General features: G+C 37.0%; 1 protein-coding gene across 1 annotated transcript; it reads right to left on the reverse strand.

The window, feature by feature from the left end:
* Nucleotides 1–302: 302 nt before the first annotated feature.
* On the reverse strand, nt 303–12,391 carry LOC140155247 (matrix metalloproteinase-19-like). Its single transcript, XM_072178003.1, is given in 10 exon segments — nt 303–1,319; nt 2,384–2,462; nt 2,465–2,524; nt 4,007–4,180; nt 4,846–4,944; nt 5,310–5,555; nt 6,441–6,656; nt 7,061–7,229; nt 9,972–10,057; nt 12,155–12,391. Coding segments are annotated over 8 exon segments (1,251 nt in total). The 5' UTR covers nt 7,152–7,229; nt 9,972–10,057; nt 12,155–12,391; the 3' UTR covers nt 303–1,033.
* Between the last annotated feature and the right edge of the window lie 14,081 nt (nt 12,392–26,472).

Here is a 26,472-nt window from a genome sequence, read left to right on the forward strand (position 1 = left end):
GTTGATCACGAAATGCCCCTTTAAAACACAACACATCAGGTCACTAGTTTGAAGTTGATCGATGATTTTGTTGCAGAGTGGATTAATGAAAAAGTAGGCAAAATTATGTCTACTTAAAGGGCAGGTCTGTTGCAAAAACAAGTTTATCTCTATTCGAAGAGAATGATTATTACATTACAAGTTGACACTCGTTGCAATTTTTTAATGTGTATTTCTCCTGAAAAAGGAGAAATTGTGTGGGTAAAGTTCTATAAAGTCACTATATCATACTCTCATCATACAATCACAATCACTTTGACAAGTTTGACATTAGCAACAATGAGTTGTACTATTATTTACCATAACAATGCTGCATAGCAATATGCAGACTATTGTTCTCATTTGGGGAACAAAGCATCACACAGTATTGTTACTATGCGTTTGCTTTGTAATATTTCATCCAACTGAAACTATAATAACTATAGCATATTGCAATATCGCACAGGGAAATCAGATACATGAGTTTGTGGACTTAATACAGTTTATATGCTAGTCTCAGATTGATTCTAAGCTCAAATTATTTTTTCATTTTTTAGCCCTAATATTTCTCATGATATTGATATACATATGAATTGTAATATCACAATTTACTAATATATAATTTTATCCATATATTTAAAAACCATTAAATTTGTAATACTTAATTCAGAGTTTTTTTTCTGTGAACAACAACAGTATACGTTCTGTGCATTGAGAATGTTTATAGTCCCTTCTCGCAGAGCAGGCACAGTCATTTCATGACGTCAATTTTTTTCTAAGCCAAATCTGTCTCGTTCGAAGGAACTCATCGCTTAAAGTTGGTTTTTGCGGAATATCAATCTTAAACGTCTTATTTTCTCAAAACAAGAGTCATTTTCATTGTCCTCATAATATTACCTTGCCAATAATATGATGTTGTCCGAGCAATATACCTGACCTTTAAGAAGTTGTTATTTGATATAAAGCTAGCAGAAGTGAAATAGTTCATCAATGATCAAAATAATGATCTTAACCACTAGCGTCCGTGTGCAGATGGAGTCCCTTCTTGGATTCGTTCGGGTAGTTGTCTACCACTCCGACCACAACCCATCCAGTATAGAGCTTTAGATCGTGGGTAGTTCTTGTCCACTTTCGTCTTTTTGTCATTGAAACGCCAGTATTCATCGCCTTTGAAAAAATACGTTTTTCCATTCTTCCACTGAAATGCACTTTCGATCTTCGACGGAATTCCCTTCCATTTTTTCTTGATCTTCCGTGGTGCACGCACGACTTTCATGTTATTTTCCTCGAATACGTAATACCTGTAAAAGACAGGAATATAAAGACTGCGCAAAAGTACGTCTACAGCGTCTGAACTAACTGTGTTCACAATATTTCAACATAGAAAGAAGGATGATTTATTTCCGCGCATTCTGATACCCCATTTATCGAATTTCGTTCAATATTAACAAATTTAAAGAAAAATGCCTGAATTTAAAAGTTGCAGCTATTTGTATTGATTTGAAGTCAGCGCGAAGATAATGGAGGGTTTTACGTGCCACAATGTTTGCGTAATAACCATTGATCGCTGTAAACTGCAACTTTTAAATTCGGGTTTTTTTTTTTAAAAGCACTACTTTGTTCTTATTATTGAACGACATTTGACAAAAAAAATTAATGGGGTATCAAAATACGCGTGAATAAATAATCTTTCTTTCTATGTAGAAATACTGTGGAAATAATTATTAGTTCTGAAGCTATAAGTGTATTAATAACAGCTGCGTTACTTTTTGTACAAACTTTATTATTCCTTTGCGATTCATTTATTAAAATGTTAGTTAGCTATGTTTATTACAACCTGGCCTGAAGGATTAGTATAGTTTGTAAAGCTAAATGACTTCTGAATTGTATGAGAAAGGCTAAGAGCTTGACGATACAGAAGGTGAAAAAAAGGGTTATGGGTAAAAATAATGAGCAGAGGAATTTAAGCAGCAATTGATGAAAGGAGAGACAGAAGAAGATGATGAAAAAAAAGCAGAAAAAACATGACGCCAAGCAGAATAGCAGAATTAAGAATCAATGATCTTACCTTCCATCATTTAAATATCTCACACAGCATACATACTACAATAATTAAAAATTCAAAGAACAGACCGTCCAGAATAGGTAGTCGTTACTCTGACGATTGCCTTTTAGGCATGAAACTCAGAGTAACGACTACCTATTCTGGACGGTCTGTTCTTTGAATTTTTATACGCTCTCCCTTTTGGGATTGAGCACTTTATTCAAAAGATAGTCTAACTTGAGTAAAATGTTGTTACTACAATAATTATATATTCACAGTACAGGTGATAGTTTTATTGAATGTATTTTATACGAAACGTACTTGTTTCCTTTGAAAAGGTAGATGTTTCCGCTGGCTCCCCACACAAAAGCGGCAGATGGAGATTTTGGGACTCCTCTTTAACAGAGTTCTTCGGGAAACCCCTGTCTAATTGGAATAAGGTGTAGCGCCACATTCGATCACCTAATCAAAGCAAAGAAGCAAACAATACACATAATTAACGGTTTCAACAGTGCTCATCGATGTATAACACCAGTAACGCACCATCTATAAAAGGGGCGGAACTCTCTCGTCAGTCACATCATGATGGTGACTTTGATATCAAAGCCACCAATAAAAGTGTTAGTTTTGGTTTCTTGCAAGTCAAGAAGAACAATCAAGATCATCAAAGCATAATAATAGATATGCAGACAGCATAGCGCTAATCCGGCTTGAAGATAATGTAGATCAATATTCACAAGATCGTACAATTCGCCGCAGAAGTGATGATGTGAAAGGATTAACTACCATATAGCAATAGGTGAATACAAGTTTTGAATAGATCGCACTGCACTTGTACGTTCACACGGTACCGCACGGTCTCTGCATTGAACCATAGATGTCAAAGAACATGGATAGAGACCTGGATCGTAATGTTCCTTTGTTCGAAACAATGGTACCACTTTTATGAATAGCATGTCGGCAAATCAAATCGGCATTAAAGGATCAATGCGTAACGTTATCTTTTCTACTCCTTTCTATCTAAGCTCCTTGACTTAAAACGACTCCGAGTGGGTTTTTTCTTTTGATTGGTTAGCTATCAAATACGCCTTTCAATTGCGATGTTACAGCAGGACAATAGATGAAAAGAGACTTGAAAACTTTGAAAAGACCCATTGAGTATCTTAAGGGGGTATTACACCCCTGGCTAATTTTGTGCCTATTTTTGCATTTTTCTCAAAAATTATAGCGCATTGGTGACAAGTAAGATATATATATTATAGGGGCAAGGACTACAACTACTGCACTGAAAATTCAGCAACTCAAAGCAAGTAGTTATTGATTTATTGATCAAATATTGGTTTTCCCTCATTTTTGACTGTAACTCCACATAACTGTTGTCTGTGCTGAAATAAAATTTCAAGTGCAGTAGTTGTAGTCCTTGCCCCTATAATATAGGCCTACATATCTTACTTGTCCCCAATGCACTATAATTTTGAGAAAAAAAATACTTTAAATTGGGCAGGTGTAGTAATATAACACTCCTAATAGTACGTTTCCTACTACATGTAGTATCGTATGGTGAACTTCACAAAATGCATTACATTTCTGTAGTGTACATAAGAAATAATTAATCTTCCATATCGTTATGATTTTAACATAATATTTAATCTTCAGCGTGGTAAACTACAGAGGGCAGCATACAGGGTGCTGCAAAAATCGATATAATATTAAAGGCGACTTATTTTCATTGTTTATTAATGCTTAATTTCACAAAATGTAGTTCAACTAGGACTCTGGTACTTAAAATAAACGATACAGATAGCGTTTAATTTTACCTTTGGGTAAAATATGAAACCAGCAATCCCAGCAAACCAGCACACAGTAAAACAAATAATAAACCGAATGCAATGCAAATTCAGAAGCTTAATCACAATTATCATGATTATGAACAAAATTAATCACCTTTGAATATATATGTTTTGCCAGTCTTTATAGAAGTAACTGCAGCATGTATGTTAGTAGGAGCGTCATCACCGAGCAGTTTCCGAATTCCTTTTGGGTAGCCTTTGGCAACTTTGTCATCTTCAATAAGCCAGTAATAATTCCCTTTGAAGGCATATGTCTTGGAATCTGGACCTATATGAAAGCAATATTGTAACGTTCCCAAAAAATAGATTAAAACAAAAGTTCACAAAATGTTATTTTTCACTTAGTATCTATACTAGAATACTTCAAAAACTTTCTAGAACACCTTAACAAGTGAACGTATTCAATGAAAATGGTAGTCTTATCGTCTTTAATTGTAAGCACTTACTTATGTACAGACTTATTATTTACAATTTAAGAATTTCGCTGCATAAAATAAACAAGTAGGGGCTAAGCGCGCATCCCTGACGCAAACTACAAGTATAGATAATAATTACACATGTTATATTTGAATAAAAACAGGAAAAATTGGCAGAATTTGGGAGAGGCTTTTACCCAGCAGTGGGATGACATGGGGTGATGATGATGATGATGATGATGATCCAACGGATAAAATTATCACCAAAATTGAAATATTTAAAAACGTAATGAAGTTCCATTCTTAGTTATCGAACACCTTTTCGAAGACAATCATTAGAACAAATACCACTTATTTGAATATATATAATCAATTGTATCAAATTAAAAGTAAGGCATATAAGGCGAATTTAGTGGTAAGTTAGGTTAGAGTCTTGTAATATGTCCTATACTATTCTTGGTTTTCTGTAAAAAATCATGATTTTTAAGTAATAATAAGAACATAGCTATAGCAATACCTAACATGATGGCATTCCAGTCGCTAGTACATGTGTTTGGTCTGCCTTTCTTTATATGTGGGTCTTCATTGGCTGGGTTCCTCGACACATCGGGCATTCCTGGTAACGATAAACATGTAGGTCTTAAAAAAAAGGTTACTACACTGGAATTTCAGTGACTCAAGACCAGCAGTACGTTATTTATGATAAGAAAAGAGGTACCGATAGAATGTACCTCATTTCCGGACCACTGTCTTGAATCACTGAAATTTCAGTTAAGTAATTGGATTCCTTGCCCCTATAATATACGTAACTTTTGTTACCAGTGTTTAGTTATTTTTTGAGAAAAATGCAAAATTATTCACAAAATTTATCAGGGGGTGTAGTACCACCAAGTTATCGCAATCTCAGAGCCGCCAACCCGTCAGTGTTTGTCTGCTATGACTTGATTAGCATAGACAAACAAAATAAATGTCACAACCTACCGTATAGATACTGGATACCCAGTCGGTCATCATCAGAGAGTGTGAAGTCCGGTGTATACCCCTGATACCACGGATACATTAGCGCCTCTTGTGTGTCAGAATGAGCTAAACCAATACTGTGACCAAATTCGTGGGCAGCAACGATAAAAAGATTAGTGCCTTCGTCCGTTCCATCTGTCCACAGCTCGTCTTCATCAAAATGTGCGTCACCATCTTCTGGTGCATATGCGTGTGCCAAAGTCCCACCTGCAATAGGATACATGGATAAAATATTAGTGCTCATTATTATGTGAAAGTTTTACTCGACCATCGACATGACTAAGATAGCATTAGCAATATCTTTTCCTTAAGTAGAGGTCACAAGATCTCTTTTTTTAATTTGTTAAAACTCGACATTGTTTCGACAATGACACTGGTATTCTGTTTAAATAACACATCTATTCCTCAATAGAAAGCTGTCAACATGGTCAATCAAAATATATTAAGTCTTTGGCGTATTATTTTCGTTTTCGCAATTTCACGCATCCAAGCACATCAAAGGGATATCAGCCATCATAGCTATATAGGAATTACAAAATCCATTTCAAAAACTATTGTTATGCGATATCTGTAAGATTTGAACCGAGCCCATGTTCCGGTGTAGATGAAAATGGTAAAAAATGGGCTAACAAGTATTTAAAATAGGCCTAAAAGTCTTAAGGGCGGCCAGCATTCCGAGGGGGGGAGGAAGGGGCCAAAAAGGGGGTGGGGACTTTAAAAAAGGGGGGGGAGCTGACCCTTTACTCCCCCGCAGTGACGGCAGAATAAATTTCAGGGGGCGGGGGCAAAATCAACACATTTTACACAAAATTGCGCAAATAGTGGAAATTAGCGTAAATTGGTGGGGTTTGCCTTAAAAATGTGAGGGAGCAAACTGGGGGCAACAAAAACCCTCCCCCGTATGTGCCACCACTGTTCCCCCGTTGGCTACGCCACTGAAAGCTGCCGTAAATGTAATTTCCTTCCTTAGGATAGAGGATTAGAAATAAAACATCACGTCAACAGTCGGACCAATGACAGCAGCAACAACAATAACGACAACAGCAGCAGCAACAATATCAAACATATTCAACATACATCGGGTTACCATACCTATTCCGTCAAATGGCGACTCGTCTCCATGTCTATCAGCACCAAACTGAATAGTAATGTCAGCCGTATTAGCATCGCTTGTCTCAGTAAATGTCAACGGACTGACATCAGACCACACTTGAAATGCTCTGGTGAAGGCGTTATTGACTTGTCGCCGGCTAAGATCCGGAGTGTAGTTTTGAATGTAATAGGTAAGATCATGCTTCCACCAAACACCTAAGTGTAATACAAAAAGTAATCAAAATACTAATAGTTGAGGAAGGCATCAACATGATCAGAACATATGAAGTTTGAGCCACTAACGAAAGCTTGATAAAATCAGACGGCGTACCCGTTGAAAATTACTCTTTGGAAATTATTACCTGTATAAGGATCTTGTATGCATTCTCACAGACTTCTTTTGCTGGGTGCCAATTTTTTGCCTGTGAATGTGGTCCAGGAAACTGTTCCGTGACAGTGCATTTTGCTGTTGTGTCAGTTGGACAACTGCTTGGTTACTAGCATGTGTATAGATTAGAGTATTGAAGTAATCCTGTGTGGTTCATTTTTATGTACATGATTTTAAGATATGACCTTGTGAGAAATAATTATAAGCTACTGTTTGAGCCCAGTTTACATACCAAATAGCGTGTTGTATCGCTTTAACCGAATTGTACCACTTGGTACAGAAATATCCATAGTAGCCGACCCTATTATGTCTTTGACTCGCATCTTGACTGCGCTAGCAAAGCCCTGGTTGCTTCATCAACTAATCCAGTTGGCTCCAGACCAGCAAACCGCTGCAACTCCCTGAAAAGTAAAGACATTTGAAGGATAACTCCAAAACCATGAAAACAGTAGATAATCACGGTAATCAGCCACTGATTTAGGGTGCCCTTTTCACGTTATTGCACTGTTAATATAGACGCAGCTCAATTAGCTAAGAATATTATTTTATCAAATTAAAACATGTAGTCAGTCAACTTAAAAATAAGAAAGTTTTGTTAAACGGCATTTTTCTTGTACTTTATCCAACAATGTTCTGTTAAGGGATCTAAAATGAGCGTTTATTGCGTTTCGACAGTATTATTTGTGGGACATGAGAGCACCTCAGACCTATCGAATTGCATTCTGAATACGAAGCATGTCTTTCTGATATCAAATAATTTTCATTTTTGAAAATTACAATATAATACAAATTTTATGACAAATTATAAAAATTTGATATTTTTCAAATTTTTGATATATAACAGTCCTCGAAGTAAATTATATAAATCTAATGATATATTTTAAAGTGTATGTAGCAGGGAGGAAAAGCCGACGGTCAATTGAAAATTTTGACCTTTCATATTGAAGATATGGATTTTTTTCCCAAAAAGACCTAATTTTGTTTGGTGTTTTGGGGAAAAAAATCCATATCTTCAATACGAAAGGTCAAAATTTTCAATTGATCGTCGGCTTTTCACCCCACCTACATACACTTTAAGTATAAATCATCAGATTTATAAAGTTTACTTCAAGTACTGTTAAATATCAAAAATATCAATTTTAATGATTTGCCATAAAATGTGTATTAAATTGCGAATTTCAAAAATCAAAATTATTTGATATCAGAATGACATTCTTCGTATTCAGAATGCAATTCGATAAGTCTGATGTGCTCTAATGTCCCAAAATAAATACTGTCCAAACGTTCATACCCCAGCCCTTAACCCATCACGGTAACCAGAATAAGTGTTTTAAAATCACGAAGATGTGTCTTCTTTAAAATATTGATATTTGTCTCGGTTTATTTTTCGGTTGGACATTGGCCGAGAACATGCTTCAGGAAATAATATTATAGGCTACCAACCTTTAACATGTTTAATATGTCTATAAATAATTCATCGACTTTACGAAGGCCTTTGATCGGGTTTGGCATGAAGCTTTTTTTGTCTTTAACGAAGAAGCAAATCATCAGCACACGAAACACGTCAATGATTCAGTTCCTGTATAACAATGATGTGAGCGCAGATTCACAGGAAACATTTTCAGTGAATGATTCAGAACAGCAGTAGGTGTCAGATGAGGCTACTCTCCCGTTAGTATTCAATTTCTTCTTGGAACAAATCATGATGGAAACCGATGTTCTGTTATTATGGTTTTGAAGGTACAATGTCAATAGGAGGAAGAAGCTAGCGTAATCTACGATTAGCAGGATCGAGAAGAGCTGTCTATTTAAGAATAAATAACACGGCAGCCACCGGAATAGACATAAGTACAAAGAGTCTGCCATCATAACAGTCGGACCAAGAACATGAAGAACATGAAGAACATGAAGGTGGCCTTACAATCTCTCTTTATCTCCAGATTGGCAAGAATCAACAAGAGCAACAACATTTCCACAAAAATAAAGATTCCCCTACTGCCGAGTACTGCGTGCCGTTGTTTACTTTATCTTACTCTATGGATGTGAGAGCTGGACACAAAATTTTAGAAAAGAAGATTGAAGCCTTTGAGAAAACACAAAGATTGAAGCCTTTGAGAAAAGACAGTTGAAGCCTTTGAGAAAAGACGATTGAAGCCTTCTAGAAAAAGAGATTGAAGCCTTTGAGAAAAGACGATTGGAGCCTTTGAGAAAAGCCGATTGAAGCCTTCGAGAAAAGGAGCTTGAAGCCTTTGAGAAAAGACGATTGAAGCCTTTGAGAAAAAGACGATTGGAGCCTTCAAGCGAGGCGACAAGATAAAACGTCGCCTCTTGAGAGAGCTCACGAACCAATGAGTCCATCAGAGCAGAGATAAGTGCAGCAAATGGATACCTCAAACACCATCTCCAAATAACTCTCCTGGTTTTACCATACCTCCACAAAGCTTTACCCATACTATCTTCCAAGGCTCAGTGGAAGGCAAAAGAAGAAGAGATCACCCAGGGCAGACCGGCAAGATAACATTAAAACATGTTCACAATTGCCCCACTATCAGCTACTGGAAACAGCTAGAGACCGGCATATGTGGAGGGAATTGGGTCTCGTGCATCACCATCTAAGGGACCGTTCATTATTTATGCCGGAAATTTCGCACATCCCTCGTGCCCGCCCAAAGGTTTTGGATTCCCTTTATTTTCCAGTCTCCATTTAAGTCCCCTTCCAGACCCCCCCCAAAGATAGGATTCCTCATTAAAACTACCACTCCCCCCTGTCGTAAATATTGAATGGCCCTAAGCCCATATGATCGGTCTATCAGGTCACGGGACAACCAGAGCTAGAACGCAGATCGTATCACGGTATCGGTTAATCCCAAACTCTTAGAACATCAAACCGTTCCAATATCAATAAATATACAAGCGGATAATATACAGTACATTTGGCAAGGCCTTAAAAAGTTGTTTCCTAAAATTCATTGCTATCAGTGTAAAATGTACTAACACGCAATTCTCTTATGCAAAAGTCAAGAATTAAAGAAGACATACGGTATATACTTAGTTTTTCATTCAAATTTGAATTGGCTTCTTTGAAGAAGATTTAGTGATGCTATTATTAAGAGACACTTTATCTACATGATCTACGGTCTTACGCAAGAGCAAGATTGATATCTCCAGGAGTTTGCTGCGGAGCTCCCTCGGGCCTCTGTCCAAAGTAACCATATTCGGTGAGATATTCCTGGGTAAAGAAAAGAAAGATATATCATTATCATTTTGCAGTAAGAATGCCTTTTTAACATGATTTATGTATCTATTATCATGTATTGTATAGTATGCAAATAATTATACGCCGGCCCTCAAACTAAACATCTCAAAAAAGTAAATAACCCCCCTTAAATAATGGCCATTCAAAAAGGGGCTATTGTATTACAAACCGTAAACATGGTAAAATGCGTTGGAAGCAGAATTTATTTCTGCACATTTTGACACCTCATTTGATACGATAGCCCAGAAAACAATAAAACACCGGTCAATTTAATGTAGTGAGGTTCAGATTTGAAAGTTGCACTTACATACAAATTTTTACAATACAAAAACACTCAGATATCATTACACAGATTTCCTTCCATTACACTGAATACAAAATCAATACAATTTACTGCAACTTTCAAAACTTGGGTTACATTGATTTAAATATACGCTGTGACGTCAATATTTAGTCAATTGCTACAAATGAGGTGTCAAAATGTGCAGAGATAAATTCTGCTTCCAACACATTTACTGATCTGTAATACAATCACCCGTTTTTGAATAATGGTCATTATTTAAGGGGGGTTAGTTACTTTTTTTGAGATGTTTGTGTACCAATTGAAGTATCTCCTTCAATATCCTAATTTATCGTTACTGAATGTGTCTTTTAGAAATTTAAACTCATAGGTAGGTCTACATTTTCCAATCGTGTTTTTTTTTTGCGTTACCTGGAACAAGGATACATTTGAGGACATTTGCTATGATTCCCGCATAGGCATTCCTGCCGAGCGAGTCTCCGTTGGTACCGTTAATTTATAATATTACTCATCTTTAAAGGTAGTAGACTATGCCATAGTCGATTTATGATAAAGAAAATATGTGTTATTTGATCATTATGAACGCATTCAGTTGAACTCGAAATTATACTGATATTATTTTATTACATCAAAATACTAGTACATACTGGTTATGAAAAAGTTTTATAATTATATTAGTGACAGTAACAGTAAAGTATACGTAGGCTTATTGAATGCAACACATTATAATGACACTTCAATATTGAACAGTTCTGATTTTAGAATCTGCCAGTTTAATAATCGCGAAAGCCCGACTTATAACTTGGGAAACCAAAAAACAGAGGGAGTACGGTGACTAAAAAGATCAGATGGGAAAATCTATCAATTGTGCACAAATTAATTAAATCAGAGTTTTAAGAGTATGCACAATTTTGTATACTTTTGCAAATTGGGGGGGGTACGGGCCTGAACAGCAGTATGATGTTAATTTAATGAGTTACAACTAAATTCTCCATAATGTTTATTCCGATAAAACTCTGTGTGAAAATAAACATTAAACTTGCCAATTTGACTTGCCATACATTATCGCTAGCGCATGAATTTACGGTTTCCGTCAAATTTCACTCTTTTACCCAAAATGCTGAAATAATAATTAGTAGGATTTATGTCCATTTTAAGCCGAAATAACAACTGGCTATTTTGACTATTTTACATGGAGTAAGGACGCACCATTAGATTCTCAGGGTGGGGGTAGGAAGTTAAAAAAAAAAAAAAACTTCACCCACTACATGAGCAAAAAAAAACTTTCCCCACTAACACTAAAAAAAAAAACTTTCCCCACCTAACTGTGTATAATGCATGAAATTAAAAAAAAAACTTGCCGCCTTCTGCACCGAAAAAAACCCAAAGAAAAAACACCGAAAAAAAACTTCGCCGCCTTCTTCCCCTAACTTCCTACCCCCCTGAGTATCAAATGGTGCGTCCCTAAGGAGTTTACAAAATGCTAAATATCAGATTTGTTATATGGCATATAACATGGCTTTAATAAGCGCAGGTACTTTAGTATATTGTGAGTCTGTTTCATGGCAGAAGGATTCTTCTGACAAATGTAGAGTCGACAAATTAATGTAGAGTCGAAAATGGATTGCTTCGCAAAAATGTATTATTTACTGTGATTATGACTATGATTACGAGTATGATTATATATTCACATTAGATTCACTTTGTGCAAATTATGGCGTCACAGACACTCATTGCATTAAATAAAATAATTGTAATTGTATACTCACCACCACATTCGGAGTTTGAGAATTGGCTACAGCGATAAGAACCCACCAAGAAGTAAAGACGAAATAAAACTTGATGAATGCCATAATTTCAGAGTATCATTTTGATGTGCGCTTATATAATTTTGAGTCCGTGGGGTTGAAATTCCCGTCTTAGTCCATCATGAAGTTATTTTCGAAATCTACAAGTGGACAAGTTCTTGAACGTTCAGTTTGTAAATAACAATTGTAGATAGATATGTGGTACGTAATTCAAGATGCAGTCACTTGTAGCTTTGACCTTCACGCAGCTTCTCCTTTTTTCATTGTCAATATTGTTCCTTACATATCACAAATTACATATATGTACTCATTATTTTGACTTCCTCTTTTTATTTTTAAAGGAAAGAGACTCTAAAATAAACAAGATGATAATTCGAACAGTTTCTTCTCTTTTTATTATAGGTGAGACAATCTAATTACCGCAATAATTCACATTAAATATTACTTATTTTTAAGAAAGTAAAGCAGACAAGACTTAGAGCGCCAAAATATGTGTGTCTTCATACAAATCCTTTTTATATAAAGAAAGGGCATGCACCTAATTTATATAGTTTAACAAATGCATACAAACTAATTAATTAGAAACTTTCGCTCATTTCCTTCCTTTTATTGTCGGAGAATGTTTTGACAAAATGTAAGCTATTGTTTAAATTGAAGGGTCTGTTCAAATAAGAAATGTATATTAATAACCGTATAGCACTTTTATATAAACCGCGCCAATTGCACGGTTCCACTTGCTTACGGGCGTGGATCTGAAAATAAAGATGAGTGCAACCTGCGTGTAGCGCGGGGCGATATAGTCAAAAATTGTATTCATCTATTGCTATGGTAGTTAATCCGATTATGACGTCACTTCTACAGCGAATAATATCATGATTAAAAAATGCCATTGTCCGATTTGATCAATGCAAATTCCATTTGTCAAACACATTTTACATACATGTAGTACTTGGTACAAAAATCAATTTACTTGATTTACCAAAGTCTTGCTTTCAATTCGTATGACTTCCGAACTATGATATGTCATAGGCTTTTGTGTTGCGATCATTTTGATCAGTGGTTCGTATCAAAGGAAGCATGAACTAGTTGACATGCAAAGGTCATATTCTAACGTGCACTACGCCAGCGAATTGCATCAATGTCGGACAGATTGTACGAAAAGACAGACCATATATCCTGATCGGAATTGGCTGCGTCTTTGTCATCCACTGTACCTGCCCACAATTTATGTAGTGAGCAGATAAATGCTAATAATGCTTGCTTCCACCAGGAATCGAACCTACCATAGTGCCACATTGCTCATCATATTGAGAATACTATTTGTGCGATTTCATGTAAAACGCATTTCTAGCATCACCAAGAACAAAACTTGATAAACATCATATAGTGTCAGAGTATTGCCGATTTGCGTTTAGTTTAGAGTTTGTGTTGTTCAAATGTCCGTATTAGCTCATCCTGTAAAGATTATTTTCGAAATCAGCAAATGAGTAAGTTTTTGTATAATATTATAGTTAATAACAACACAATCACTTAAAAAAACAGTAAAGGTACATATTGAAAGTTCCTTGCTAGATTGCAACTCTTCTACGAATATGCCGAATTTCTTTAAGATTCAATTAATGTCTTAAACTCAGAACTAACAGACAGAAAGGCTAACTATAACTTGGTATTTGTAACATCTGATTTTTTTCTGCACTTAACCATTGCAAGAGCTTCAACCATAGCCTGGCGATAATAACGTGAACTTAGCCCATAAATGAATGGATTGATGGCTGAGTTGACAAAGAGTAGACAATGACTTATTGTCAACAGTGTGTCAAATTCCTTGAGCCCTAGCAGATTAATATCTGCCCATCTACTGAGAATGTAGTCGAGCGCTATCGTGCGATATGGCAACTGGCTTAAGAAAATACTACTCCGTTGATAATTAGAGTACGAGCCACTTGGTTGCGAATTTTTTCTTTTTGGAAATCGGTCGTAATCATAGAACGTCTATGCAAAGCCATAATGATTTGAAAATACAATATCCCATTGATGATAATTGGAATTATGAATGCGAATGTACGCATGAATTCTACATAAGCTCTAGATGTTTCTGAGACTTGCGTACATATGGTATAGTATATTGGCAAGTCTTGAAAGAAATCTGCCTCGGGCCATATCAAACAAAATGTCTTTAAAACAAAATATCTTGGAATCAGCGAACACCCCAGAATGATACCACCTACCCACACTGCTGCTGTAAAGATCACTGTTCGCGTCTTGCCCTTCATCAGATGGAGCTTGATTGGCCAACATATTGCGAGGTACCGTTCAAAGGAGATAACAGTCATTAAACCAACCGAAATGTAGTACCATGCACGACTTGTAACAGCGTAAAATGCACAACCCCAGTTGGTGTAAACAGAAACTGAAAGGAAAGGTCCTGAAACTGGTGTATGCACGTATGCCACCTGGTACCATACAATAGGGAAAATGCAAAACAAAGCATCGCAAATTGCCAAACTTGGCAGATAACAATTCAGACTAGTATGCATTTTGTTCAGGCGTACTATCGTAAAAAGGAAGACACCATTCCCTGTCAGTCCAATCACACACACAATTGGCATGATGACATTGATGACCAAACGATCCGTGTTACTGTAAAGCCATTCGATGGCGGTTGAATTATCAGTCAGATTGTAGGTATCCTCTTGAGTACAAACGACACTATTGCTGCCTTTATTAAACATTACATCTTCGACTTGGTCAATCACAATGTTATTTATTGTATGACCTGTTACTTGCTTCAATTAACAACAGAGCGAGCACACCGACATCGCCTGGCTAATAATTATTGGTGCAGCAGTGACATTACACGTGAATTGCTATGCACGATTTTGATATCAGACGAAAATCTTCGGATACTGAGTTAGAAAATGATGAATATCTCCCGTAAATGAATTTTTCTCAAGAAACCAGTGGTCTCATACACTTGAAAATGCGTGTTGAACAGATATTATAGTCGTTAGCGTGCGCTTTGAAAACTGGCCGTGCGCTTTGAAGTCAAAATTTGACCAAGACTCTCAATTTTATATTGCGTTGGTCTTGTATGGACTACAGCGCGCAGCAGGCTATAGCGGCACTCACTCAAGTGGAGAGAGTATAACCATTGACCGCAATGTCGTATACAAGCTTGCTCACAGAGCGAGAAATCAATTACCCGTCTATGTCAGTAGCCTTAGTCAGGTCACTTCGCTAATAATATGCATCTCATAAGGGCCGAATAAAATGGTCATGGGTGGCTGTGGATTTAACCTACCATGGCGATTTCTACTATGAAGATCTCCGAGCGATGTCACTGTGCGAGTCTAGCGTTAAACAGCAGAGAGCTTTGATACCATCTCACCATATTCCACTATTTCTTACTATGTTTTCTATGTCACCATAGGCTATATTCTCGTTCATTGACAATTGTTCCAAAGAATGTCTTGCAATCTCCATGCAATCTTTTCAAACATATAATGTCAGTTTGTTGTTCGACCATTTTCTGCATCATTTATACAGGTGTTCGGTACATTCTGTTTTCTCATTACAATGATAAACGAAAGAACCCCATTCGGCACGTTCAGTGCCACCATACCATGGAAGTAATCTTGAAATATCCTCATGAAGTGTCTTCAGGTATTGTCAAATAATGCAATAAACATGAGTAAGTAGAACCAGACGTTAACACATTAGCACTCCGTTTTCGATCATCAATTTCAATTTCACTAAAAGCCTTTTCCCAGGACGCTCTATGTGATAACGAGTGCGAAGAACCGTCCAGTTGGCCATGCTGGTGCAGTTGTACTTATTTTCAATTGCGAATTTTCTACGTGTTCAAGGAACAGTAATGTATCTAATGAATTGTGAATTACATTATGACTACCAGGCAGTTCGCAGTTCGAAAGTGTCAGAATGACACGTTCCTTTCCTTTTTAATATTATGCAGTAAATACTACACATATTTCAGGAAGTGAACCCAAATTTTGATGCTTTGAAAAACTTTATTTTGATGTTCTAAATATTGGTAAAAGAGAGAAAAGGCAAAAAGACAGAAGTTTGGATTTATGAATGAGAGAGTTGACAGGAAGTTGAAGGAGTTAGATTGTCACGTACACGATGGGTCTAAGCGTGAAAATGTTGAAGGTCAGGTCACCGTCATCCGAGTAAATGGAGTATAGATTGTGAATCCAAATTCTGCGCCAAAATTGTTAAAGGTCATTTGAAGTCGATTAAGTATATATTGTTGGATTGTCAGAATATTCAAAGTTGTATCAAGCGCGTCAACTGTGCATTGATAGTCGGATTATCATATAAGGTGGTGCATGTAATCACAATTAAGCGTCAAAACCATTAATGTCATATCGAGGTTAACAGTTACTGATAATAGATAGTTGGATTGTCGTGAAACTTGGTTGATATGATTACCCTTGAGCAGCAAACATTTTCAAAATTGTCTGTAGATTGTTGGATTGTTGTGAAACTCGGAAGATGTGATTTCCATTGAGCCCTTTGTTTAAAGTATGAATTAAAATTGTAGACCTATTTTTCAATTCAGCTTTCAACATGAAAATTCTTGAGTATTTTCTATTATGTCATTGGTGGTATTTACACGTTCTGACAGTCCTGCTACAGTCCCCCGTCAGACTGTTTTTGGTCTTTACTGCTCTTACTATTACTCCCAACTTGTGTATCAATGGATGATGTGATCCAAATTGTAAATAATGATCAGTGTGGGTGATTATTCTATAAATGTTTGAATTTAGCGAACCATCGTTCTTCACACTAATCAGGCAGTCTAAGAATGCTAGCGTGTCGTATTTACACCTTTCCTGGGTAAACTTGATGTTGTCGTCTAGCTTGTTGATGTGTTGAAAGAAACCTTCTAATTTGGTACGTTCAATAATCACGAAGGTATCGTCGACAAAACGTAACCAGAGTCTAGGCTTAACACACGGGTATGATTGCAAGGCTTGCTGCTCGAAACTTTCCATACAAAGGTTAACAACTATCGGGCTAACTGAGGATTCAATCGCAACTCCATGTTGTTGTTTGTAAAATTTTCCTTGGTATGAGAAATAGGCGGTATTCAAACAGATGCTTACGAGTTCCACGATTTGAGCTACATTAAGGTTTGACGGTCCTTAGCCGTCTCAAAGTGTCACATGACCAGCCCAGCGGGTTGCCTGATGAAGTCTGATGGTTTCAAACGCAACGTGGCAAGTTGCAAAAAATGTAAGTTCCAGTATTTGATTTAATTCAAAGTCCAGCGAAGCCCAAGACCCGTAAAGTGTCGCCGACCCAGTGCTTGGCATGCGAGGGGTCTCGGGTTCGAATCCCACCCAGAGCAAACAACTTCTTTTCTCTTTATTCCTTCCTTCTTTCCCTTCCTGTCGCCAAAAAGCCCTTAGGCCGTTAGGGTTTAAGAAAGTGTGCTTTTTAGAGTAAACTGACAGAAGGCTAACTATAACTTGGTATTTGTGACATCTGATTTTTTTCTGCACTTAACCATTGCAAGAGCTTCAACCATAGCCTTGCGATAATAACGTGAACTTAGCCCATAAATGAATGGATTGATGGCTGAGTTGACAAAGAGTAAGCAATGACTTATCGTCATCAGTGTGTCAAATTCCTTGAGCCCTAGCAGATTAATATCTGCCCATCTACTGAGAATGTAGTCGAGCGCTATCGTGCGATATGGCAACTGGCTTAAGAAAAATACTACTCCGTTGATAACTAGAGTGCGAGCCACTTGGTTGCGAATTTTTTCTTTTTTAAAGTCAGTCGTATTTATAGAACGTCTATGCAAAGCCATAATGATTTGGAAATACAATATCCCATTGATGATAATTGGAATTATGAATGCGAATGTACGCATGAATTCTACATAAGCTCTAGATGTTTCTGAGACTTGCGTACATATGGCGTAGTATATTGGCAAGTCTTGAAAGAAATCTGCCACGGGCCATATCAAACAAAATGTCTTTAAAACAAAATATCTTGGAATCAGCGAACACCCCAGAATGATACCACCTACCCACACTGCTGCGGTAAGGATCACTGTTCGCGTCTTGCCTTTCATCAGATGGGGCTTAATTGGCCAACATATTGCGAGGTACCGTTCAAAGGAGATAACAGTCATTAAACCAACCGAAATGTAGTACCATGTACGACTTGTAACAGCGTAAAATGCACAACCCCAGTTGGTGTAAACAGGAACTGAAATAAAAGGTCCTGAAACTGGTGTATGTACGTATGCCACCTGGTACCATACAAGAGGGAATATGCAAAACAAAGCATCGCACACTGCCAAACTTGACAGATAACAATTCAGACTAGTATGCATTTTGTTCAGGCGTACTATCGTAAAAAGAAAGACACCATTCCTGCGAGGCCAATCACACACACAACTGGAATGATGACATTGATGACCAAACGATCCGTGTCACTGTAAAGCCATTCGATAGCGGTTGAATTATCAGTCAGATTGTAGGTATCCGCTTGAGTACAAACGACACTATTGCTGCTTTTATTTAACATTATATCTTCGACTTGGTCAACCACAATGTTATTTATTGTATATGTCCTGTTACTTACTTCAAAGTTGGTATACGCTCTTCTTTTAACTTCAATTATGGTAACAACAGAGCGAGTCTAGCGTCACACAACAGAGAGTTTTGATACCATCTCACCATATTCCATGACTTACTACTGTGTTTTCTATGTCACCATTGGTTATATTCTCGCTCATTGACAATTGCTGCAAAGAATGACTTGCAATCTCCATGCAATCTTGTCAAACATATGATGTCAGTTTGCTGTTCGACCATTTTCTGCATCATTTATACAGGTGTTCGGTATATTCTGTTTTCTCATTACAATGATAAAAGGAAGAACTCCATTCAGCAAGAATCTCGGTATGTTCTGTTTTCTCATTACAATGATAAAAGGAAGAACTCCATTCAGCAAGTTCAGTGCGACCATACCATGGAAGTAATCTTGAACTATCCTCATGAAGTGTCTTCAGGTATTGTCGAATAATGCAATAAACATGAGCAATAAGAAGAGCCAGTCGTAAACACACAATAAGCACTTCGTTTTCAATCATCATTTTCAATATCACTAAAAGGTTTTTCAAGGACGCTCTATTACTATGTGCATACTGGTGCAGTTGAACCCATTTTTCAATTTGCGAATCTTCTACGTGTTCAAAGAAGAGTATATTTAATGAATTGTGAATTACATTATGACTACCATGCAGTTCACAATTATCAAATAATGAAAGTGTCCTCATTTCTGACGGTGAGTTGTCGTGTATTATATTATGGTTACTATAGTGGTCATCAATAAAATGCCGTCCGTCACTTTGTTCGTTCATGACAACTTATATTTCGACCTGAACTATTAGAAAGTAGTCCGATATTTTGTGCATACCAAATGGGGTTGGTGGTCAGGTTTGAGAAATTCCAGTAGAAGTTAATCAAGGCGTGTGTTGAATCTTTCATGTGGAAATATTGCGAATTGCGTAATAATTTTCGCCCGCTTCGCTTTCTTTTCTTTTCCAAAGTCATTACAGGTCCGGTTACCGGAAGAATTCACAATTAGTCACTCTCGTCATTTATCGCGTTACATACACTACATACGGTGATGGAAAAAGGTCAGATTTCTAAATTTTCATTCTGGAATGTAAGTTCATGGGTTCATATGTGCTGATAAACTATTTTCAAAAACTGACTTTCACCACAAAACATTGGGTTTTCGATATGCTAGACACATTTTCATCAGAAGTAGTCCTATATGATGGACTTGCCTTTTTAGTGTAAACTTTTATTTATGTTCATAGGCTTTTGCTTGCTTCCTTTTCAAAAGTCTATGCCTGAACGAGCAGCGTGGAATTATTGCAGATGGATTATGTTAAGCAACATTTGATTCTGTAAAGCCAGAATTTTGATTTCTTGACGACGTTTGATTTTTCTTAAATATACCACAAACCATTGCAAGAGCTTCAGCCATAGCCTGGCGATAGTAACGTGAACTTAGCCCGTAAACAAGAGGATTGACAGCTGAATTAATAAAGAGAAGGCTATGACTTATCGATGTCAGTGTGTCAAATTGTTTGAGCCCTAACAATGTAATATTTGCCCACCTGTGAAGAACATAGTTAAGCGCTATTACACGATACGGTGCCTGGCTTAAAAAAACACAACTCCATTAATGATCAGAGTACGCGCAACCTGGTTGCGAATGTTGTCACCTTTGCTAGGACGTTTATGTAACACCAATATTATTTGAAAGTAAACTACCACATTGATGATTAATGCGATTAGAAATACAACAATAAGCATGAATTCTACATATGCCCGTGATGTTTCTGAGACTTGGGTACAGATAGTGTAGTAAATTGGCAAGTCTTGAAAGAAATCTGTTTTAGGCCATATCAAACAAAACGTCTTTAAGACTAAATATCTTGGAATCAATGAACACCCAAGTGCGAATCCACCCACCCACGTTCCTGCGCTGATGATTACGGTTTGAGCCTTGCCCTTCATTAGACGGTGCTTAACTGGCCAACATATTGCGAGGTACCGTTCAAAGGAGATGACAGTCATTAAACCAAGCGAGATATAGTACCATGCGCGACACGTGAGTGTGTAGAATGCACAACCCCAATTGGTGTAGACAGGGACTGAAAAGAAAGGTCCAGAAACGGGTGTATGCGCGTATGTCAGTTGATACCACACTAGCGGGAAAATACAGAACAAAGCATCGCAAATTGCCAAACTTGAAAGATAACAATTCAAACTAGTATGCATTTTATGTAATCGTACAATAGTAAACAGAAAAAGGCAGTTCCCAAGAAGGCCAGTTACACACACTATCGGAATTATGACATTAATGATCAAGCGATCCGTGTCACTGTAAAGCCAATCGATGGCATTTGACGCATCTGTGAGATTGTACGTATTATCTGAAGAACAAACGCTATCGCTGCTTTCATTCAACATGGTATCCTAGTTTTCAACCTGGTTTACACAAATATCAAGTACGCTAGGCTAGTTCGTCCGAAGATTTCGCGTTATCACACTACGGCAGTCTCATTTCATCCATTGACCATCCTGATGCAGTTATCAGTGTGAGTGCAAGCATTGATCTGTAGTTCACTATGGCCAAAAACTCTCAATGTTTAGTTTGAAATGGCTGTATCTACGATAACTAATCGATATCTTTCCATTTCAAAGGTATCTGCTCTATAGTTTGCACCAGCGACAAAATAATATTAATCAGTACTGAGTATTCATACTATTCGGTAATTTAATAAACACCACAACAACTTAATATAAATACAATGGATACTTTGTTTCGTAACCAAATTAATTTTGCTACATTTAAAAAACCTACCGTTACTTGTAAGGAATCCAATCATCCCATAGCAATATGCTAGCCTATCTTTTTTTAAATTTCGAATTAATAAGGAAGGATCCACGTACCAAGAACATTAACAATGATTAAATTGAAAGTAAAATTCTCGCTTATCAAATTAGGATGCGACAATTTATTAATTCTGATTTAAAAGTTTTAAAAACTCGATGTTTATATTTACTCGGGTCCTTGGCCTGCACAGTTTTACGAGAACGTGTCTGCTTTTTAAATTTGTTTTGTTTTTTGGTATAAACGCTACAGTGACGTGCTTATCTGGCAAGTGGTTTTCGAGTATTCGCCAATTCAATTATAATCTTCACATACTGGCCAAACGTCGCTGAAAATCAAGCATCGGGCAAACTGTACATTTAGTCGAACATTCATCCGATATCCTGTTTCATTTCGAATAAATCTTTGCATGAAGTACTTAAGATCAGGCCAATACGATGGAAGATGAAATCATGCGCGTATTTTAGTGCTTACAATGGCGGAAAGGCGAAAACCCGTTTGATTGCAAAGACGAACAACCTTTAGTCCATCCACAAACTGTCCAGATGCCTTTGGACAATGGTTGCGAAATGGTTCAGTTTGTTTCAGTAACTTATCAGGGAAATGGTGGTGGGAGAATGATTCATGGATATGTGGGGTGGAAGAAATTACCAACCTTAGAAGAAAAAGGTCATTCAAGGTATGGGGTACTTAATGGCAGAAGAAACAAATGTCAAGTGGCTATCCTATAAGGCACCGGCTTGGAACACATCAAAAACATTGCCTTGTAAGTTCACCCGGTGTTTAAATGTCATTATGTCCTTTATGGAGTGACCGTGTGACTTTCAGGGTGGAAAAAACCGCGGTTTTAACCACTTGGCAAAAACAGTTTTTGCCGGCAAAAATGGCAAAAACTAAAAAAGTGATGGAAAGTTCACTTTTTTTTTATCTCAAAACAAATTATTAAGTTACAAATATAATTTCCTGAGTGTAGCAAGGCCAGATTTGGTAATTATAAGTAACATAAAAAAAGAAATTAAAGGCATGAGTTTTCGTTGCTCATAGCACATTTAACTGAATTGTGGCATATCAAATTCAAAACTTATTCATTTTAAGAACTTGAAGAGACAAGAGTTATGTGTTAATTTTTATGAGCTTTCTGCGTTACTTTTTAATATTTGACTGACTACATATGAGTTTTTGCCAGTTTTTGCAATTTTTGCCGGTTTAAACCAGGCAAAAACAGCTTTTTTTCCAGTTTTTGCTACTTTTTAACAAAAAAAAAAAACCCGAACCCTGGACTTATTATTGCAATTAAAATTCCTTAAAATTATAGTCCTGAGTTGCAATACGTCGGCCATCTTTGATTGTTATCTTTGTCCAAGCACCACTTCCGTGGAACCTTCTTCCATAACCATTTTCTGGTACCTAGTAGAAAGGAACAAATTAAACCATTTGGCGACCACTATAGTTATTGTCATAATTCTGCTATTGTAAGCACTGGAATACGCGCTTGATCTCACCACAGGTGACACCGTTCATCCCAATAAATCAGCCTGATGTTACCTTTATTTCACACGATGAACGCTGCCATCTATTATGTAATGTTAAATCGACAGGATATTTGATGAACGTTCAATTTACAGTTGGTCGAATTCTTCTTTTTTCAGCGATGTTGCAATATTTTTAGCCAGTGTATTATGCAATGCGATACGCGATTGGTACATGTCTCGAGTTTGCTAGCTACGGAGCAAGCTATCTTTATTCCGCAGTGCAAATTTACACATGGGGCGTCATGAGAGGAATCCATTTCTCGCAATTGGGAGCAAGTCTAGCGCATCTAGTGGCAGATAGTTTTGATGTTACCATGCTCATCGATTTACACATGTATAACACACATTCCGTTACACCAGTGTATTCTCGTTTATAGACATGTTCCAAAGAATGATCATTGATTGGTATTTTCTGTGGGTCGGTTTTAAAATGAGGTATTTTCTCAAACTTCTGATCTCAAGAACGAAGGTCTATTGTCAGAATTCAGAAAGTATATGAAAGCTGTTTTACTGTGCTACAGTAAGTATGGTATATTGTTGATTCGAGAGAGAAGTTATTTATTGTTAACTATTGGTAGAAAACCAGTGCAGTCACATTCGGAGCTTAATTTCACCCGTATTAAGATGAGCACTCTATTATAATTACTCTGTGAAGGTGGTTTGGGAAAAGTTCCTTCAACTGCATATTCTCTCCTCATCTTGGATTAGATATCAAAACTTGTCTCTGAGGTCTCTGGATGTCGGGCCTGATGTTGGTGGCTTAATCTTCATTCTCAAAGTGATCCTTCGACGGTACTTTTAGGCATTACACAATTGAAAGATCTTGAAGACCTTGCACTCTTCACTTTACTTACAAAACCAGAGCTTATACTTAAGCCTGTGGATAACAAGGCCTACGCTACACTAAGAAGTAACCCGTCGTTGCAATATTCGACCCGGGGTGAAAAAGCTACGAAGCGTGTCGTCGTATTAGAATAAGGAAGAGAAGTTATTCATTGGTAGAACACAGTCACCTTTGGGGTCTTATTTCCCCGTGTTTGTTTGTTTTGCCGTACGGTCCGGGCGGACTCACGCTTGGGTCCTGATGGGACACTCCTTTAAAATACCCAAAATTTAAAGTTGTTTTCAGCTTTGTTTAAAAAAAATTAAAATCATCTCGACATCTTTCACAAATGGGCACTTAATTAAGTTGTTTACAGTCGACCAACAATTCGTTATAACCAGAAATATTAAAGTTGTATAGTTGTTATTGAAAACAAAGTTGAATTAAAAAGCAGAATGCAAGAATATGACTTATGAGTTTTTATTAAAAACAAAAGGTGAATTTCAAAAAAAGCGAATGCAAAAATAAAATTTGGAGGAAATGTTTCATAAGCATGGTAAGTTTAAGCAAAATAAGACTTTCTATTACATTTTCTTGCAATGTAAAATTACCAGTGTAGAACAAATTGAAAACGAAATATGAATCAATATGAATATGAATCAATATGAAATATGAAATATGCTTCAGGTAATAAGTCCGTTTAAATTTAATATTTATTCCAATCATACAATCATTTTTATTGCAAACTGATGTAAGCAGCTAGTCCACAATCCACTCAATCGATACAAACCACGCTCGCTCTGCGCTTGACATCTAATACTATTCCACCGGCTAACAAATGTTCGAAATCTGTATCTTCTTTCGGACTTCAACTATACATGTACATGCATTAAGCGCTTTGAAAGGATACTGATACGTTCAGTTGTGTAACAGATTACCTTCTTAATTCATTGATTTTACTTGATCGACTTAGCCATGCATTTTGTCAACCATTCGATCGTCGCCAATTGCAGCCTTTATATTCCTGTAGAGGAATCCGTATGGTTTGAGCGTTCTACGGGTGAAATCTTGTTTGTAACGACTTTGGTTCCCGTGATTTGTACCATTGGTCTGCTCGTCAACTTTTCCTTCTTTTTCGTTCTGTATCGCATCCAGGAAATGCACACGGTAACCAACTTGTATCTGGGTAACTTAGCAGCAGCTGATGTTATCTTTCTTATCCTCGGAGGTGTAACGTATGTTGTTAGTTACATCAATACACCTCGTTTCACGTTTGGAGGTTTGTTTTCTTACCGGGCGACTGGAAGTTGTGCAACTATAGCTCTACTCGGATACATGGCCTACTTTTGCATCCGTGTGTTTTTCATCACGATTGTAATGTTTGAACGATATATGGCTATATGTCATCCGTTAAAGCACCGTATGATCAAAGGCAAAGGTCGGGCTCTAAAGATGACCGGCACTACGTGGATGATTTCTTTATTAATGGCTACCTGCAGCGTGTTCAGTTCAGACGCAAGTACTTGGTGCGTCGAATGGCAAGATAATCGTGGAATTACACAAGTTGATAAAATCCCAGTTTGTGCAGATTACCCTATAGCCGAGACCATGAATCGAGTAACGCTTTTGTTTGACTTTTTCCAATTCATCAATGCGTTCGTATTTGGTGTCTACATGATGATTCGTATCATCATTACCCTGAGTAATCGTAATGTGCAAACGCCAAACACCGATGATAAATCTACTAATGTCACATCTGTTGAGAAAGCTCGTAAGCAAGTAGCAAGAATGCTCATCGTCAACGCCATAGTGTTCTTCGTCTTCTTGGTTCCATTTGAAATCTACAACATCGATTACTTCATTCAATACTTCACCGGCGTACATATTATCACCAATGCAAACGTGTACCTTGTAATTGGATGGGGAGGTCGTGCTACTTCATTAATGAATTCGACAATCAACCCGATTCTGTATAATATGACTAACAGTCGTTATCGAAATGCGTCGAAAAAAGGCATTTGCATGTGGAAACAAACCACGTAATATGCCCAAAGTGCAATCGGGTCATGCATCTAACACAAATCCTTAATACCTAATAATAGGCTGGCACTTTAAATAATACACCTCGCCACTCATACTTCTTGTGGCTGATCAGCATCCGCACCATAGGTTTCATGTAAACATCTCAAAAAAAGTAACTAACCCCCCTTAAATAATGACCATTATTCAAAAACGGAGGATTGTATTACAAATCTGTAAAATGCGTTGGAAGCAGAATTTATTTCTGCACATTTTGACACCTCATTTGTAGCAATTAATATTGACGTCACAGCGTACATTTAAATCAATGTAACCCAATATTTGAAAGTTGCAGTAAATTCTATTGATTTTGCATTCAGTGTAATGGATGGAAATCTGTGTAATGATATCTGGGTGTTTTTGTATTGTAAAAATTTGTATGTAAGTGCAAC

This window comes from Amphiura filiformis, chromosome 6, assembly GCF_039555335.1.
Source record: "Amphiura filiformis chromosome 6, Afil_fr2py, whole genome shotgun sequence".
In the NCBI taxonomy this organism is placed as follows: Eukaryota; Metazoa; Echinodermata; class Ophiuroidea; order Amphilepidida; family Amphiuridae; genus Amphiura; species Amphiura filiformis.